At 45.3% G+C, this 16,290-nt stretch overlaps 1 protein-coding gene across 1 annotated transcript in view; it reads right to left on the bottom strand.

Annotated features, from left to right (window-relative positions):
- Positions 1–16,290, bottom strand: part of DSCAM (DS cell adhesion molecule) — a 524,904-nt gene that overhangs the window by 94,297 nt on the left and 414,317 nt on the right. Inside the window, exon 16 of the mRNA XM_054578507.1 lies at positions 9,288–9,358. Coding sequence (XP_054434482.1) covers positions 9,288–9,358 — 71 coding nt within the window. The remainder of the gene's footprint in view (positions 1–9,287; positions 9,359–16,290) is intronic.

Genomic DNA, 16,290 nt, shown 5'->3' on the forward strand with positions numbered 1-16,290 from the left:
TATACTTTCAAAAGGTAGGATTGTTTTATTTCCAATGTTTCTGTGATTACTGATGGCTTCAACTTCAGCCTCAACTTAAACTTTTCAAAAGAATGTCCTAATGGGAGGGCTCCATCACAGGTGTTGAAAGAATGTAAAATCAGTTTTCAAAGTGTTTAATACAAAGAAGAGTTCAGCCTTTAAAAAAATTACAGGTTTCCTTGAAATAGAGTTGATTACATCTGGGAGCATGAGGTTAACTGTGTTTGGATTAAGGCCATGAACCTGAGGCATATATTGTGCTTTTCTCATTCTGCTCCACATTACCGTCCACATGGAATGTGGAAATTGATGCAGAGCAGTCTTGTAGGGCAGCAGGCTCAGGCTGTCCTGGCTGGAGCTCCTCCTGCAACAGGTGCTGAAGAACTTGGTCCCGCCCGTTTTAAATGATGAAAGTAACATCAGGTTGTTTGCCTTGCCCAGGAGAAATGTCTGCGACATAGCAGATGCCATTTGATGTCTATGGAATTCTTGATTAGATGTAGGTATTCCTTCATTTTCTTTGATTCTTTCATTCTAGACCTGTGCTCTAAGTATTAACTTATCTACCTCATTTGATTTCTCTGATAAAATGAGAAAAGTCATCAGCAGGTTGGCTTCATGACAGCTAAGAAAGCGAAGCACGTTAAATAATGTGTATTCATGCATTCACTCACTCTCTGGATACCATTCAATTTAGTTATCATCATGCACAGCTTAATGATGGGGACATGTTCTGCGAAATGTGCCATTAGGTGATGTCATTGCTGTGTGAACATCACAGAATACACTACCACAAACCTAGATGGGACAGCCCACTGCACACCTAGGCCATATGGATTATCACCTTTGTGTGTGTGCTTCATCATTGACTGAAGCAACAATAGGAACAGAATCACAGAAATGTAGATCACATGGAAGGTTATCAATGGGGAGGGGGAGAGGGGAGAATGGGGGAAAAGGTACAGGGAATAAGAAGCATAATTGGAAGGTACAAAATAGACAGGGGGAGGTTAAGAATAGTATAGGAAATGGAGAAGCCAAAGAACTTATATGTATGATCCACGGACATGAACTAAGAGGGGGGGATGCTGGAGAGAGCGGGGTGCAGGGTGGAGGGGGATAAAGGGGAGGAAAAAAATGGGACAACTGTAATAGCATAATCAATAAAATACACTTAAAAAAAAAGAACCAGTAAAACTATATATGCGGCAGTCTTTTAAATGTTTTTTAAAAATTACTACCTATCCATTCGTTATTTGATTATTTAAGATTAAAAATTGTATTTGTATGTCAGGTAAATTTCATACTATTTGCATTTACTTGGGCATCTTTGTTATCAGCTGCCCGGAGCTTAGAGGGTCAAACAGGAGGGTGAGGATCAAAACCAACCTACATGGTCTAAACTGATCTCTTGTCCTTTGTCCTCATGGGTATCAAGTCTGTGCTATGAGCTGAGTAGAAAGAGAATATACCATTTAGAAGTGTTTTTTATTGTCTATGACATAGTGAATAGGGTTCAAGTTTCAGCAATGACAAATACCATGACTTGCTCAAGGTCATTCTTATTAGATGTGGAGATCAGAGTAATATCTAATTTTCTTGAAGTTTAATCCTGAGTCCTTTTTATACAGTGTCAAAGTATTCTTATATGCAATTTACTTGCTGTAGATGCATTTAAATTATGCTAATCCTACTTTATACATAATGTAATGACATAGTGTCGAGTTATCTTTTTATATATACTCTTCATTTTTCACTGTAAATATTACATAGTCATACATATATGACTCTAAGTTTTCATAGCTAAAATTACTTACAGTATATTTAATAGATGATTAAGTAATTTTTAATATTATCCTGATGATAAGTAATTTTTACCCTACTGTCCTAACTGTAGAACTTAATAACCTTGTGAAATGTGACGTTGATATACTAATCCAGGAAAAACCTACAGCTGGTCATCACTAAAAGTCCCGAGTGGTCTTATAATAGCAGCCTCATAGTTCCTACTCATGACTCTTATTTGCATTTCCGGTAATATGTTCCCTAAGGAGAGGAAAAAAAATACCATCCTTGCCCCCTAACTTATTGTAATCTATTTATCACCCAACCACCTAGAACAGAACGATGACAAGTGCCTGCCCTACGATGTCTGACACCGGGCCAGGTTCACCCCGGCTCAATGTAAAGCTTTCAGAAGAAGCCACCTGAAAGGATTGCCAGCGGATGAATGTAGATGGCCTTGGTCCTAGTTTTTAGTCCAAGTTCAATTTATGTCCTGTCAGGGTTGATTAGCTGGAGAGGTACAGCCTCTCTACTGGGACTGAATGGAGACACGCTTCCTAGGCTGAGTCCCAGCCAACATCTCTTCCCAGCACGTCCGAGTGTCAGACCTGGATCCCGCACTCTTGGCAGCTGAGCTGCTTTTGCAAAGGTGGGCAGCATCTTCTCAGTGCACGCTGTGTCAGGGAACCAAGAGAACTGCCCGCTGAGGGTGGGAGGCCAGCCAGGGCCCTTGCGCAGCAGGCTGTTGGCTCTGCTCTGGGAGAGATAACTGGGTCCCTGGAGAAGGCCAATCACATGGCGAACCCAAGGAGGCTGATTCAATGGGCAGATGGACAGAGGTGCAGAATCTATTCTAAATGAGGCAGATAAGCAATGAATAGTTTCATTAAAGGTCTCTGTATATTTTACATATGCCCAAAAAACTAAGATGTAAATATAGTCAGGTAAGGCTTTCCAAGGAGTCCAGAGGTGTCAAAGGAAAAGCCCTTCTGGGTGTGAATAATTGAACATGAAATTGAACGCTGGGAGTGATTCACGTGTCTACTGAACAAAATTCACTGTGCTCGGACTGCAGATGTGGTGAACAAACTAACTGTTCCCTCCACCTTCACAGAGCATGCAGGAGAGTCACGGGCAAGAAGCTGGGAGAGAAGGATCCGACGCCCTATGCATGACCAAAAGATTTTGCCATTTTGGTTTTCTAGAGTCCCCTGTTACAGGAGAAATAGATCAGACTCGTTAAGATAAGAAGGTCTGAGAATTCCTTAAATCCTTGTAAGGCATGTTGGTCGTGAGGCTTTTTAATAAAGGTGCCATAAATTTCACCCTAGAACCAGCTGATTCATTCATAAAAGAAATGTAAACTTGCATAATTTTTCATAGCCTAAGGATTAAAGTGAGAGTTAAAAATTTAAGCAAAATTAACTCAAAGCAGCCCTTTCAAATTTCAACTGATGTAGAAACACAGGGTGTTGACATATTCAAGGTACCCTATGGTTATACTAATAATTTGGAGAGAAAATCATAGTAGGTAAACACGTAAATTTTGCCTGTTTTCTCTAACGTTAATGGGGCTGGGGAAATTTATAACATGAGGTTGGAAGGACTAGGAACAGAAACCAGTATTTGTTGACTCTTGCTATGCATGAGCACACACATCTCAGCTTATCAGTTGCTTAGAAGCCCACAAGGCAGAGTCAGACAGGCGGGGTGGGGGTCGTCACTCTGACAGCCCTAAGATCTTAGGCGAGTCCTTCCAGCCTCAGGACCCCCCTCTGTCCAAAACAGGGTTCGCCCAGTACAGAGGCCTAATGACGCAGTGCAAGCGAGGGAGAGGCACACCGCTTGGCAGAGGGGTGTTTCCACCTTTCCCGGGAACCCCAGGACACACCAGTGCTAGATAGAAGGTGCTCCTTTTCCAATGTGCATGCCATTTCTCGGACATGGACGGATCCAAATGTAGGAGTCAAGTGGAGCCTACTGCTTATGAAATCATTACGACGAAGGCCACTGGTTTTAAATGGCAGACTCAGTGTCTTCCCCACGGTTAGAACCCATTTCCAAAGCACACACATGACTGCCATCATATCTCAGCCGGCATTCCTGGGGGTTGTGGAGATACGGTGTTCCAGTTAAGAGTGTCCTGCAGGTTGCTGATATTTGATGACGTTCCTAAATACTCCATATTCATACGTTATGCAAGTTGTGGGTCTCTTCTGTAACATTGCTTATTTGAAATAAAATCTCAGCCAGAGGGTGGGATGCTGAGGTACAAGAAAGTGGTAAAATTATTGTCAGGATTTTTATCCTCAGTCATCAGCTTCACAATTGTTTTCAGCACTGCAATATTTAAGCAATTGAAAATTTCATATTCTGGGGGACAGTCTGTGGCTCTAAAAAATTCCTCATTTAAAACAAAATATTTATATCAATAGGAAAAAAAATCCCTGCCTAATATCTCTCTGGAAAAATGTTTTTGAGTTATCTAGAATAATTAAATATTCCAAAAACTGAGGGTTTTATTTTATAAGCCCATGGAAACAGCAGGCAAACTGTCTTTAATGTGCATCAACCTGGAAGAGGTGATTCTGAGACTGAGCAGAAGAGGCACCGCCAAGACTTGTTCAGAAGACTTAAATATAAGTCATGAAGCCAAAAAGTCCTAGAGGAAAACACAGGCAGGAAAAGTTCAGATATCCCACATGGCAATGTTTTTGTCGATATATCTCCTAGGGCAAGGGAAATACAGGAAAAAAAATAAACAAATGGCACTACATCAAATTAAAAAGCTTCTGCCTGGCTAATATAACCATCACCAAAATGCTAAGGGAGCCGACACTATGGAAGGACATATTTGCCAATGATACATTGGACAAAGGTTTGATCTCTAAGATGTATAAAGAACTCACTGAGTACATACCAGGAAGACAAACAGGCCAATCAAAAAATGGGCAAAGGACACAAATAGACACTTCTCCAAGGAGGACATACAGAAGGTCCATAGACGTATGAAAAGATGCTCAACATCATTAGCCCTCAGAGATGCAAATTAAAACAACAATGAACTATCACCTCATACTTTTCAGAATGGCCATCATTAATAAATCATCCAATAGGTGCTGGCGAGGCTGTGGAGAAAAGGGAACCCTAGTGCACTCTTGGTGGTAATGCAGACTGGTGTAGTCACTGTGGAAAACAGTATGGGATTTCCTCAAAAAACGAAAAACGGAACTGCCTTTTGACCCAGTGATTCCACCGCTGGGATTATATCTTAAGAATTCTGAAACACCAATTCAAAAAAACTTAAATGCCCCTATGTTTATAGCAGTGCTATTTACAATACAAGTGCTGGAAACAGCCTAAGTGCCCATCAGCAAGTGAGTGGATCAAAAAATTGCAGTACATTTATATAACGGAATACTAGGCAGCAGAAAGAAAGGAGGAACTCCGACCTTCTGCGACAGCATGGATAGAGCTGGAGAGCATTATGCTAAGTGAAATAAGGCAGGTGGTGAAAGACAAACACTACATGATCTCACCGATAAGAGGAATCTAATGAACAAAATAAACTAATGAGCAAACTAGAACCAGAGACGACGTGGAGACATGGAACAGACTGACAGTGACCAGAGGGGAGGCGGGAGGGGGACAATGGTGGAAAGAAGGGGATGGGACCAGTTAAAGAAATATAAAGGGCCCATGAATATGGACAACAGTGTGGGAATTGACTGTGGGAGTGGGTGGGGGGATGGGCAGAGAAGGGCAAAGGGGGAAAAATTGGGCAACTGTAATAGGATAACAATAAAAATGATAAAAAAAAATAAAGCCACAAAAACCCTAAAAAAAAGAGACATGCTCTGTCAGTATTCTTACACCTAGAAGATAGATTAGAATCAGAATTTTCTCTAAAATCACAATATTCTGTGAAAACCAAAGAATTCCTCAGTTTTACAATTTTCAGGTACTTAATCAAATATATTATTGTCAATAATGTGTAACTTCGAATATTCTTTCTGATTTTGAATAACCCTAGCAAGAGCATGCAGTAAATTGTCTTTGCTTGTGCAGAACCTTCTCTTTTTCAAAGGGTGTGGAGTAAGAACAAGAAAATGATTTCTTGGCTATCATTGTCTTCATTTTTATTTTATTTAGAACCACTCACATTATTTCTCGAATTCCTATTAAGGCACTGTTTAGCACTTTTACTTAACTCAAAATATGTAAAAGTAATTAAGAGCCCTTTCTGAGCCTTCATGTTGCATAACAATATCGGCAATTAAATATGGTGCCGGTTCTTGACATCTCCCTGTAGGCTTACATCCAAAGGGACGCGCAGGTGGCCTTTGTCTCTAGAATTTACCACAAACTGATTGGACCATTGCTGTTATTTTCTTTTCAGTAAATTATAGCAGAAACCCATACGCAAGTGGCCTGCCTGGCATGCTGCGCGTGCGTCTCGTGCCTGGGTGTCCACCACTGTATGATCGCGGGATTTCGCTGCCTATGAATGAGACCCACACTGTCTCACAGCCTGGTATTTGGAGGTCCTGACAGCACGGAGGGCTTGTCCCTGGCAGTTTCTGAAAGATGTGCTTCAGAGGCTGTGTGATAGGGAAGCCTTGTACTACAGGCCTCAAGGAAGGATGTCGCTCCTGACTCATACATGAACTCACTCATTTGTTCATTCGTTCATTCATTCATTCATTCATGCAAATGTGTCAGCCACAGGAAATCGAAGATGAGTGACTCTAAGGAGTGCACAGACAGCAGAGAGACGCAACCAAATGGACTGCAGAAACCACGGTAACACAGAGGATTAAGAGACTAACTCCACTTCACGCATGTTCACCGAGAGGGTCACGCGGGGCCAGAGTGCTGAGGAAGCAGGACTGGACAGGTGAGGGCAGGATGTCACGGACAGTGTGTAGCGGCAGAGGAGAAGGAGAGAAGATGCCAGCCGTGAGGATGGGCGCAGTCCCCTGTAGCTGGGGGAAGGACAGAGTGACAAACGAGAAACAGGGTGCTTCTGCCCGATGTCGAGTGACCTAGAGTGTCTTTGGGTTTTGGCCTCTGCTCAGTAGGCCACGGGCCAGAGTTGATAATTTCAAAATTGGAAACTTTTCTTTGTTGAAAGGAAATAACTGAAATATTTAAGAAGGGACAGCTGTTCATTTTGTTCAACAGAAGGTATACATTACAGAAGTGTTGCTGGTACAACGATAGTTACACAAATCTAACATCTACCTCCCGTGGTATAGAAGGCCACCCTCTGACCATTAAGAGGTTTAGCATCTAAAGTGGCTACTTCCCACCCAAACCTCAGGGCTCTTCTCCTTCTATCGCGCGCCTCTCCATCAAGCACATCTTTTACTTCTGATCAGTTGCCCCATGACCCTGAATGAATGAGTTTCCACCTTAGATGTCTTACTAAAAATTCCTGATATTTCCATCCTGGCTGCCTGAGGTGGGACTCTGTCCTTGGGATAATGCTATTTCTCCTTTTTTTTTTTCCTCCCTTCTTTTCCTTTCCTGCCACCTCCTTGCCCAAAATGTAAATCTGGGACGTTTATACATGAAGTAAATGCGTACTTTCTGCACCAGAGCAGACCCTACTTTACATATACTTTATGATGGATAAGAGCACGCAATTTGGTTGAATCAATGACACCCTTTCCTCACATAATCAGGCCAATGAATGGGCAGCCCTTATGTCATTTGGTGGTGAGATCCGCCACGTATCCGTCTCTGAAATCAGTCACTGTTCCGTGAACAGCATCTTAACAAATGGCTCATGATCTAATGGAAGCAAGTCTTCCTTTTAATGGCCCATGCCATGTTCATCCTTTTGACATTAAGAAGAAATTTAACTGCAATTTACTGACTTGGCTGCTGGTGTTTTTTTGTTTTGTTTTGTTTTGTTTTTAAATGGAGACAGGATGTAAAGCCTTTTAAAGCCTGCAAAGTTTCCATGTTTACTTATAAGAACTCTGAGGACAGACACCTCTCTCCAGCAGGTCCCTAAAAGCTTTAGGGGCCAGAGCAATTGCTGGTCTTTTTCGGGGCAAATGCACAAAGGAATGAGGAAGGCACGTGGGTGGAACTTCAGAGGTTCTTTCATTTAAGCTGGAGTGAGTCAGCGTTTCCTGTGTGGAGTGGCTGGGATGTGAGTAGGGTTAGGGCTTGCTGAGTGCCTTTTATGACACGGTGTGTGATGCTCACAGCTGGCAGAAGTGCTCACAAAGATGAATGGCAAGGCCTTCCCCCACCGCGGCCGCACTTGTCTGAGCTGCCGAACCGGCACACCGCGCTGCGCGCTGGAATGGCAGCTCACCGCCACAGAGGGGCTTGCTGCAGGTGCGTGTGTTAGCCCCAGAGGGGGAGCCCGCCCCACAACAAAAATCCTGCCTCAGAGAGACATTGGTCACTCAGTGACAGAGCTGATGCTCCAAGGAAAAACCCAAGGATAGGGTTGGTTTACAATGGTTATAAGAGGTGTGCGCCTGGAAAACCTCACTGGGGTCTGCCCCCTGCCCCCTCCTCTGAGTGAGAGCACAGGAAAAGGGGGAGGAATGAGGCAAGAAGAAAACACCTGCGATGAGGAAATCCAGAATTGGATCAATAAGTCTAACATCACGGATGTTTTGACCCGACAACACGCTCCAGGTAAAATGGCACTTGGCCCTTGGTAGTTGTCTCCAAGAGGACATTCAGGGACGACTAGTTCCCAAGGCAGGTGTGCCCACCAGGTGAGTGACACCAGGTAAGCTTCCTGGGGCAGTGACACCCAACGTGCTGGTCTGTGATGAGCTGGCACTGGAATAGGAATCAACGGCTTTCTTTATCGGGACTGTTTTGCTATGATACGAAATATCGGCTGGACAAAGCTGCAGGCTGCTTACTGTCATCGTCTGCATGCGGCCCGAGCTTCCTTTCTCTCCCAGCGACAGCCAACAAGCCCTTAGGGGCGAGTCTGCGCCTGTGGGCCACACTTGGGGACCACCGCCTGGGCTGCTGCAGCCTCCACAGCGCAGTCCCTGGTGAGGAAATGGAGGGCGTGCTCAAGGACACAGCTGGCCCGTGGCACAGGGAGGACTTCCCTCCTTCCTGCCAGCTCAGTTGGCTCGCTATGGCCCCGAGATCTGCCACTTAGGACAAGCGATTAGAAATGTCACCCCTGGGGTGGAGTCAGCGCTGCAGCCAGGCCCAGCCTTCCCACTGTTTGTCTGGAGACCAGCACTGAGAGATCAGTCAGGATCCAGAGAATAAAAACAAGCCACAACCACCTCACTGTCTGTGGAAGGAGAATTTGCTGTGAAAGTATTCGAAAGGTAGAAACAAATATTGGACTTCAAGAAAAGGGTTTTAACTCTAATTTTGCAAAACTGAATGTTAACGTCTTGGCATCGTAACACTTAACATGAGTGAAGTGCTCACACCCCAACAGAACACGTGCCAGGAAAGCAACAGTTTGCTCGGTTTACCTTCCAGGTGACCCTGATGCTCTGGGACGATATGGGCTCCAGGTGGACTTCCTGAGGTGGGCCATCGGGAGCTGAAAGACCAAAACCCACAGGCCGGTTAGAAGCGAGTTCCGCCGTGGACTGAAGCGCTCCCGGCAAGACGCGGCCCAGGAGCCAGGCCGTCTGAGCAGAGAGGTGCGTGTGGGCAGAGACTGTATTTTGCTGCGTATAATGAGCACCCATGGTTTTGTGCATGTTATACATGGGATTATTATGCCCATTATTATATCTATGGCATGTAATCATTTTACCCATGTATAATACGCACACTTCTTTTTCCCTCAAAAATCTGGGCAAGAAGTGCGCATTGTACATGACAAAACATGGTACGTCTGGCAGAGTTGCTGTGCACTAAGTTTACCCGGGCCTTCCTTGCTCCCGGGAAGGATGCCTCTCAGGCCGTCCTTGCATGCTTCCCCGCCTTGCCTTTGGCAACTTGGTTAATAAACTCAGGTGTGAACAAGTTAATGGGTAAAACAGAAAGTTTCTTTTTATAAAACTCTGCCTGTGGTGGCTGTTGAAGACCCTTCTCTTTACCTTAGAAATGTTTTTTAGTAACATGGCTTTGGGGTCAGCCAGGTGGCTCAGAGCTACTGAGGCAAAAAAAAAAAAAAAGGAAATCAAGGTTCTTCTGCTTGAGTCTCTTTGATCTCATTGGTTGTTTATATTTACCAATTAAAAATACTTGTTAATCAGAGGCTGCGGCCACAGATGAAAAAAAGCAAAGTTAAAAAAGGAAGTGTGTAACACACACACACCTATTTCTATTGGTTGTGTGGGTTCCCATTACATCCAATTATAATCAATTAACACATATTAGAAATGTACCGTGTGCTAAGTACATAGTGCAAAACTAAGGGGTGTAGAACATTCTTGTCCACCCAGAGCTCCTGACCTAACCAGGACGACTGGATGCACACACAGAGACCATGACAGCACACAGTCAAATGTCCTCTGAGAAGTGGAAGCAAACGGTGACCCAGTGGTCAGCAGAGAGAGACCCCTGTGGGTGAAAACGTGTTGTTGAATTGATGATTTTGCAATCACAGCAGCACAAAGCTCATTTCTGGGGACATGGATGCCCCTTTGCAGAAGTGCGAGGAGCACATGGGAGCTAAGAAAGCAGAAGTAGTGAATGTAGACACATTTTGAAGAATTTGCAAGTGAAAGAAAGGTTAGAGCTAAAGGTCCAATTGGATCTAGAGGCAAGGGCAAGGGAAATGTCTTTCTGTTTTCAGAGGAAGAAATGTTGACTAATGACATGATGTTCAAAAATGCTCCTCAACTGCACTGGCTGGTATGACTCAGTGGATTGAACACTGGCTTGCGAACCAAAAGGTCGCCAGTTCGATTCCCAGACTAGGGCACATGCCTGGGGTTGAGGGCCAGATCCCCAGTAAGGGGAGCACGAGAGGCAACCACATACTAATGTTTCTCTCCCTCACCTTCTGCCCCATCCTCTCTCTAAAAATAAATAAATAAATAAAAATCTTTAAAAAAGTGCTCCTTGACGTATGAGAGGTTTGTGTCCTGGTGAACCCCATGAAAGAGTAAAGTTTCATACGAAAATGTACTTCACACCATACCGTAGACTCTAATTGCTCACCGTGGTGACTGCGGTGGCTCTCTGGGAGCTGGGCTCCCTGCATCTGCCCAGCATGACCAGAGGGACGTATAGCACATCGCTAGCCCGGGCAAAGGACAAAATTCAAACCTGGAAGTACGGTTCCTACCGAATGCACGTTGCTTTCATACCATCATAAAGTCAAAAAATCGTAAGTCAAGCCATGAGTCAGAGAGCGCCTGTGGTTGCTAAGTTGATGGGTGTTTCGGTCTTTCTCCCTGAGTTCAAATTCTGAGTCTACCACTTGGAGCTTTTTTTACATTTTTTTGTTTGTTTTTGCAGATTACTTAACGTCTCTGTACCTCAGTTTCCTTCTCAATTTATATCATAATGTTATGAAAATAACCTATAGACACATGTTGGAGCTGTGGCCAATATAATTAGGAAGAAGTTTTTTTTTTTTTGCACTGAATTTTCTAAAATATTATAAGAAAAACTTTAAATTATGAACAAATTAGTCTGCTTTCACAATTTTAGCCTTTCCTTACAGCTCCAAACTATAATTTTTTCATGGGTCCTCACCTCATTGCAAACGATTTCTGTACAATTACAATTTAAGGCAGGTTGAATGTCTAATGCTGCAAGTATTGAAGATCAACTATTAGGTGCCCATTTATTTAACTTAACTTGAAAATTCTGTTGACACTGACATTTGAGAATTTATATACATGTTCTCGAAGGGAAACCGTAATATATATATATATAGAGAGAGAGAGAGAGAGAGAGAGAGAGAGAGAGAGAGAGTACTTTCTTCCTTTTAAAAACAAAACAGAATATTTAGCTTTTTCCTATGGGAGGGAAAGGCTGGAAATAACTATTAACGATGAATGTGATTTTCCAAAATAAATAATCAGTGCAATTCTACAGATGCCCAAACTGTTCAATCGGTAAAACAGTAACAAGTGAAAACTATATTTACAGTTCCTAGTGCTTTTACTAGACAAAGAAACTTACGAATTCTCTTTGGCTGAGACTACTGCGATGACTGACCCTCGTAATCGCTGGACCCACAGGCCTCTGCTCTTGTTTCCTCTTCAGGTCACCCAGGCTGTCCCCACGTCCCTCCCACCTGAGCTGCTCCTCAGTTTCCTGCTTCCCTGACAGCTCTTGGTGGCTCTCAGTGGACTGTCTTCTCTCTCTCTTCCAATCAATGACACCAAGTCTAGGCCTCAGCACTCCCTTCTGCGCTCAAAGTATTCTCCCCTCCGCGGATTGATCTCCTGGCTTCACCCAGAACGGGGAAGTTGGTCTGGGGAGAGGGTCCGCTGTGCGTGGGACATGCCGATCTGTGTCACAGAAACCTGGCAAGTCCGTTCACTTCTCGTCCATTAGGAGGCGATCTCATGAACTCCTGACAGTGTCTCCATTTTATCTCTCGGCTTCTCCTCTTTGGGGGGCTAAGGGCTGCGGAGGGGAGGCGGGAAGAGTGTGCTAGACGGTGCGATCTCTGCTTTCTGGCTGTGCCCTGAGGTCAAGTGCATTGGAGCATATGACATTGCATTTGTATACATTCTTATGAAAATAAGCTCGGTGTTGCAGAGCTGGAACAGTGCTACTTTCAAGTGTTAGGCAGGAAGACTGTGGAAATGGCAGCGATTCCTTCTGCACTAAGCTTTGCAGTGGACGATACAGTGGGAATCCTAAGCCCAAATGCCCTCCGTGGCAAGGCCTAAGTGAAGGATCTGTATACCTTTTCTGTACAGGGACAGGTAGTGAATATGTTTAGTTTTTGTGAGCTGCATGCGGTCTCTGTCACATGTTCCTCTTTTCCTTCTTCTTTTTAAAATGTAAAAACTATTCTTAGCTCAAGAATTTTAAGCGGACTTCAGTCCATGGGATCTAGTTTGCTGATCCCTTATGTTGAAGGGGGGGTGATGGTTAACTGGGGTGTAGGGCTGCCCTAAAATAGAACCACTATATACTTAGCTCCAGTGGATTCTTGCCCAACAGGCATTCAAGAGAAATTCAAAATTTAGAATTTTGACCCCAAATCTCCAGATTTTAAAAACTGACACCTAATTGGAAAGCCTTGTACAACAATAGCAGACCCAACCCAAACACCCACAGGCCCGGCCTGCTGTGTGTGCAGAGGTTCTGACCCCGGGTGCGTTCCACCCATCAGGACGGGGGTGGGGCACCTCCGCACAGGCCCGGGTGCTTCCCAGGGCCCCTGCCGGAGCTTTGATGGGTGCGCCGCCTTCTTTCTCCCAGCTTCTCCACCCCTCCACCTTCCAGCCTCACCTTTGCCTTTCCCTACTTTTCTTTCTTTATAAGGTCCTTCAAAATTTCCATGCGGGTTTAAGGCACCACATATTTTTTTCTCAACACACACACACATACAGTGCTCATTGTTACACCGATTCTGAGACGACTCTGTAAGGCACATTTATAAATACCCTCCCACGAATACTGAACAATCTCCTTTGTGTCAGCCACGCACGAGGGGTAGAAACATAAGTAGCACAAACGCTGTGGAGAAATGCCAATATGGCTCAAGGGCCACGGTCAGAAAGATTCCTACTCCGCGCTAGGGGCAGGGGCGTGAACGTCATCCAGGAAGACGAGTAGTTATCGCACTCACTGGGGGACATCCTTGACCAGGCTTTTCAAGGAAGAGTTCAGAAACGGAGACTCAGACCTTGGAGGGCCTCCCAGACAGGGGACACAGCCCCCATGCAGAGGAGGGGGCAGGAAAGGGCAGGCTGGCACTGTCTGGGGCCAAGGAAGTCCCGTGCAGCTTCAGATAGTAGGATGGGGGGCACCCAGACCTAAACACCTTGCAGATCTCATTTCTCCAGCCAGGGGGTGGGGAGTGAGAGGTGTCCTCAGGTTGCCCAGACTTGGGCACTATATTACCATGAAAATGGGTGGGATTCCAGAAGCTTCCACCCAATGATTTTCACTGCTTGAGAGATGAGCACCTCATTTGTTTGTTTTTTTGTTTTTTTTTTTTCTTTAGGGAAGGGGGACAGTTGGGCTGGGGAACGGTCATCTCAAGGTGGTTCCACCGCTGGGCGTCCCTGCCGCGGAGTGGCAGGAGCGGCCTGCGGCCACTGTGGGTGATTCTTGTGAGGGCCTCCTTGGTCAGGGTGTAGTTGCCCGCTGTTCTTTGTGAGTCACACAAGGGAAAATGGCTTTTGGATGTCAGCCACGCAAACCTACACACCAAGGCCCAGCCAGGTTCTGTTCTGGAGCTTTCTTTCACTCAGGCCTGCCCCCGCGCCCCTCACGTTTCCCCTTGGCTCATCTGCATGGGGAACGAGGGGCTCTGCGGGGCCAGACCGGCTCCCGCACCCGAGCAGGGGCTTCCCGCCAGCCTGTCTGCAGAGACGTGGGCAGCTGGCTGCGGACCTCCGCCAGGAGTGGCTGTTCACCTGGCCTCCTGGCTGGGGAAGAGAAACGCCGCCATGGCAACCGCCGGCTGCTGCAGAGGTCGCCCAGGAAACAAAGGAGAAAGCAACACCACCAGCATTCATGATGGCAGAAGGCGGCCACCAAACCTGGTTCCCTGGAGAAGGTCATTGGGATGGGCAGACGTAGAGCAGGGGTGAAGAGGAAGAAGGAGGGGCTGAGCCCTGACTTAGGTTCTGTTTTGGGGGCAGTGTATTGCCCCTAAATATCCAGCATGATGAAATTCTGGCGAGCTAGTGGGGTGTTTATATAAATATTTACATAAGATTCCATTTTTGTAGGAACATGCAAACATTGATTTCCTACATATCTGAGAAATGCAAAGTACTTTAAAAGCTTGGAATTTTGTTCACTTATCCAGTCTGTTTGTGGTGAGGACGAGAAAGCCACTGTTAAGCCCATTTTGCCGGTAAGAAATCACGTCGAGAATCCAAGTCTTAGAAGCGGCTCATCCCCAGACACTGAGGCATAACACTGTGCTATCACCCTCCCTTAAAAACAGTTTCCAAGAACAGATACATTCCAGGATTGAGAAATGAATGTTCATCTGCTGTTCAGGGAGAATTGTGAAGTTTAACCTATTTTCTTGAGGACCGTATTAACTACACATATTAAAAGAGTTAAGTTTTACATTTGTTTTGATCCAGAACTCCTACTTCTTGCTATTTAACCTAAGGAAATAATCTTGGAAATGGCAGAAGACATGCTGCAAGGATGTTCATCACAGTGGTGTTTATAATGAAAAATTGAACACAACTGGCATGCCTAACAACATGGGATTGGTTAAACCAATGGCCAAGGTACCAGTGCAAATTGCAGAGAAGCACCTAAGAGATATGGGAGAGCAATGTCTATATGCAATGCCATTGGCGAGGGCAACAACCGAGAAGCAGGTGGTGAAAAGGAAGCCAAGGACAGCGCTGCCAGATGAAACGAACCTCGTGTTGGACTCCCGGTCATCTAGGAATGATCATCCTAAAGGTTTTGCTGGAGAACTGAGGATCTGAGACTAAGGTTCCAATTTCTCCACAGCAGCGGGTAGTGAGTGGCTGATTAGCTCTGATTGTTGGTGGTGGTTGAGGGGGAAGCTAGCTCTGGGGATCAGACACTATTTGCACCTCAAGAGATGAGCCAGGCTGTGGTTCCTTACCTTTCCTTCCCCAGGAAAACCCAAGGGCAGCTTGCCTCCTCCTCTCCTTCTAGCAGGTGGGTTGTCAATCAGCTTTCATTGCCACTGCCTGATGGCTCAGTCCTCTACAAGCCAGTTAATTCCACCCCCTGGTAGCCGTGGGCAGACCACGGTGTTGAAGGGGGTGTACACATTTGTGTGTGCCTGCATGTGTGTAGGGGGTGAGCGTGCATGCATATGTGTGTGGGTGATGAAATGGGTTACAAAATTGACTTCTTAGGTGATCTCAACATGCTCATAGAGAGCTCTAGTGGCAGGATTACGGAACCTGATTTGCCTCCTTCAAAATGCTTATATAACTATCATCTAAGTTTTCAATAGTGACTATGACATACTTTGTAATAGGAAAAACAGCAATAAGGTTTCTGACAGCAAATACTGACATTTCCAGCCAAGGAAATAGCCTGGACGACCATCTCCCCCACTCCCCACACTGAGCACAGTCTCGCCATTTCCTAGTTCAGCCTCCCCTCTCCCCAGACAGCTCAGGGTCTTGGGCAAGACATCCACTCATGGCTCTTCTGCCAACCTGGATTTGTGCATCCAAACAAAGGAATTGTAAGAATGGCAAGGTTTTCTTTAACTCTGACTAGACGGCTGGTGGCACATGTCTTTCTTTTAAGTCTTAGGTGCAACAAGCTCTTTGAAGAGCATGCCTTCCAAGCAGGAGAGCACCATGTGCGTCTGTAGAGTGTGGAGCCCCGGGGAGCTCTCACCGAACGCCTGGTTCTGCATTAACC

This window comes from Pteronotus mesoamericanus, unplaced genomic scaffold, assembly GCF_021234165.1.
Source record: "Pteronotus mesoamericanus isolate MK-2021 breed Mesoamerican mustached bat unplaced genomic scaffold, CSHL_Meso_final contig_116, whole genome shotgun sequence".
NCBI lineage: Eukaryota > Metazoa > Chordata > Mammalia > Chiroptera > Mormoopidae > Pteronotus > Pteronotus mesoamericanus.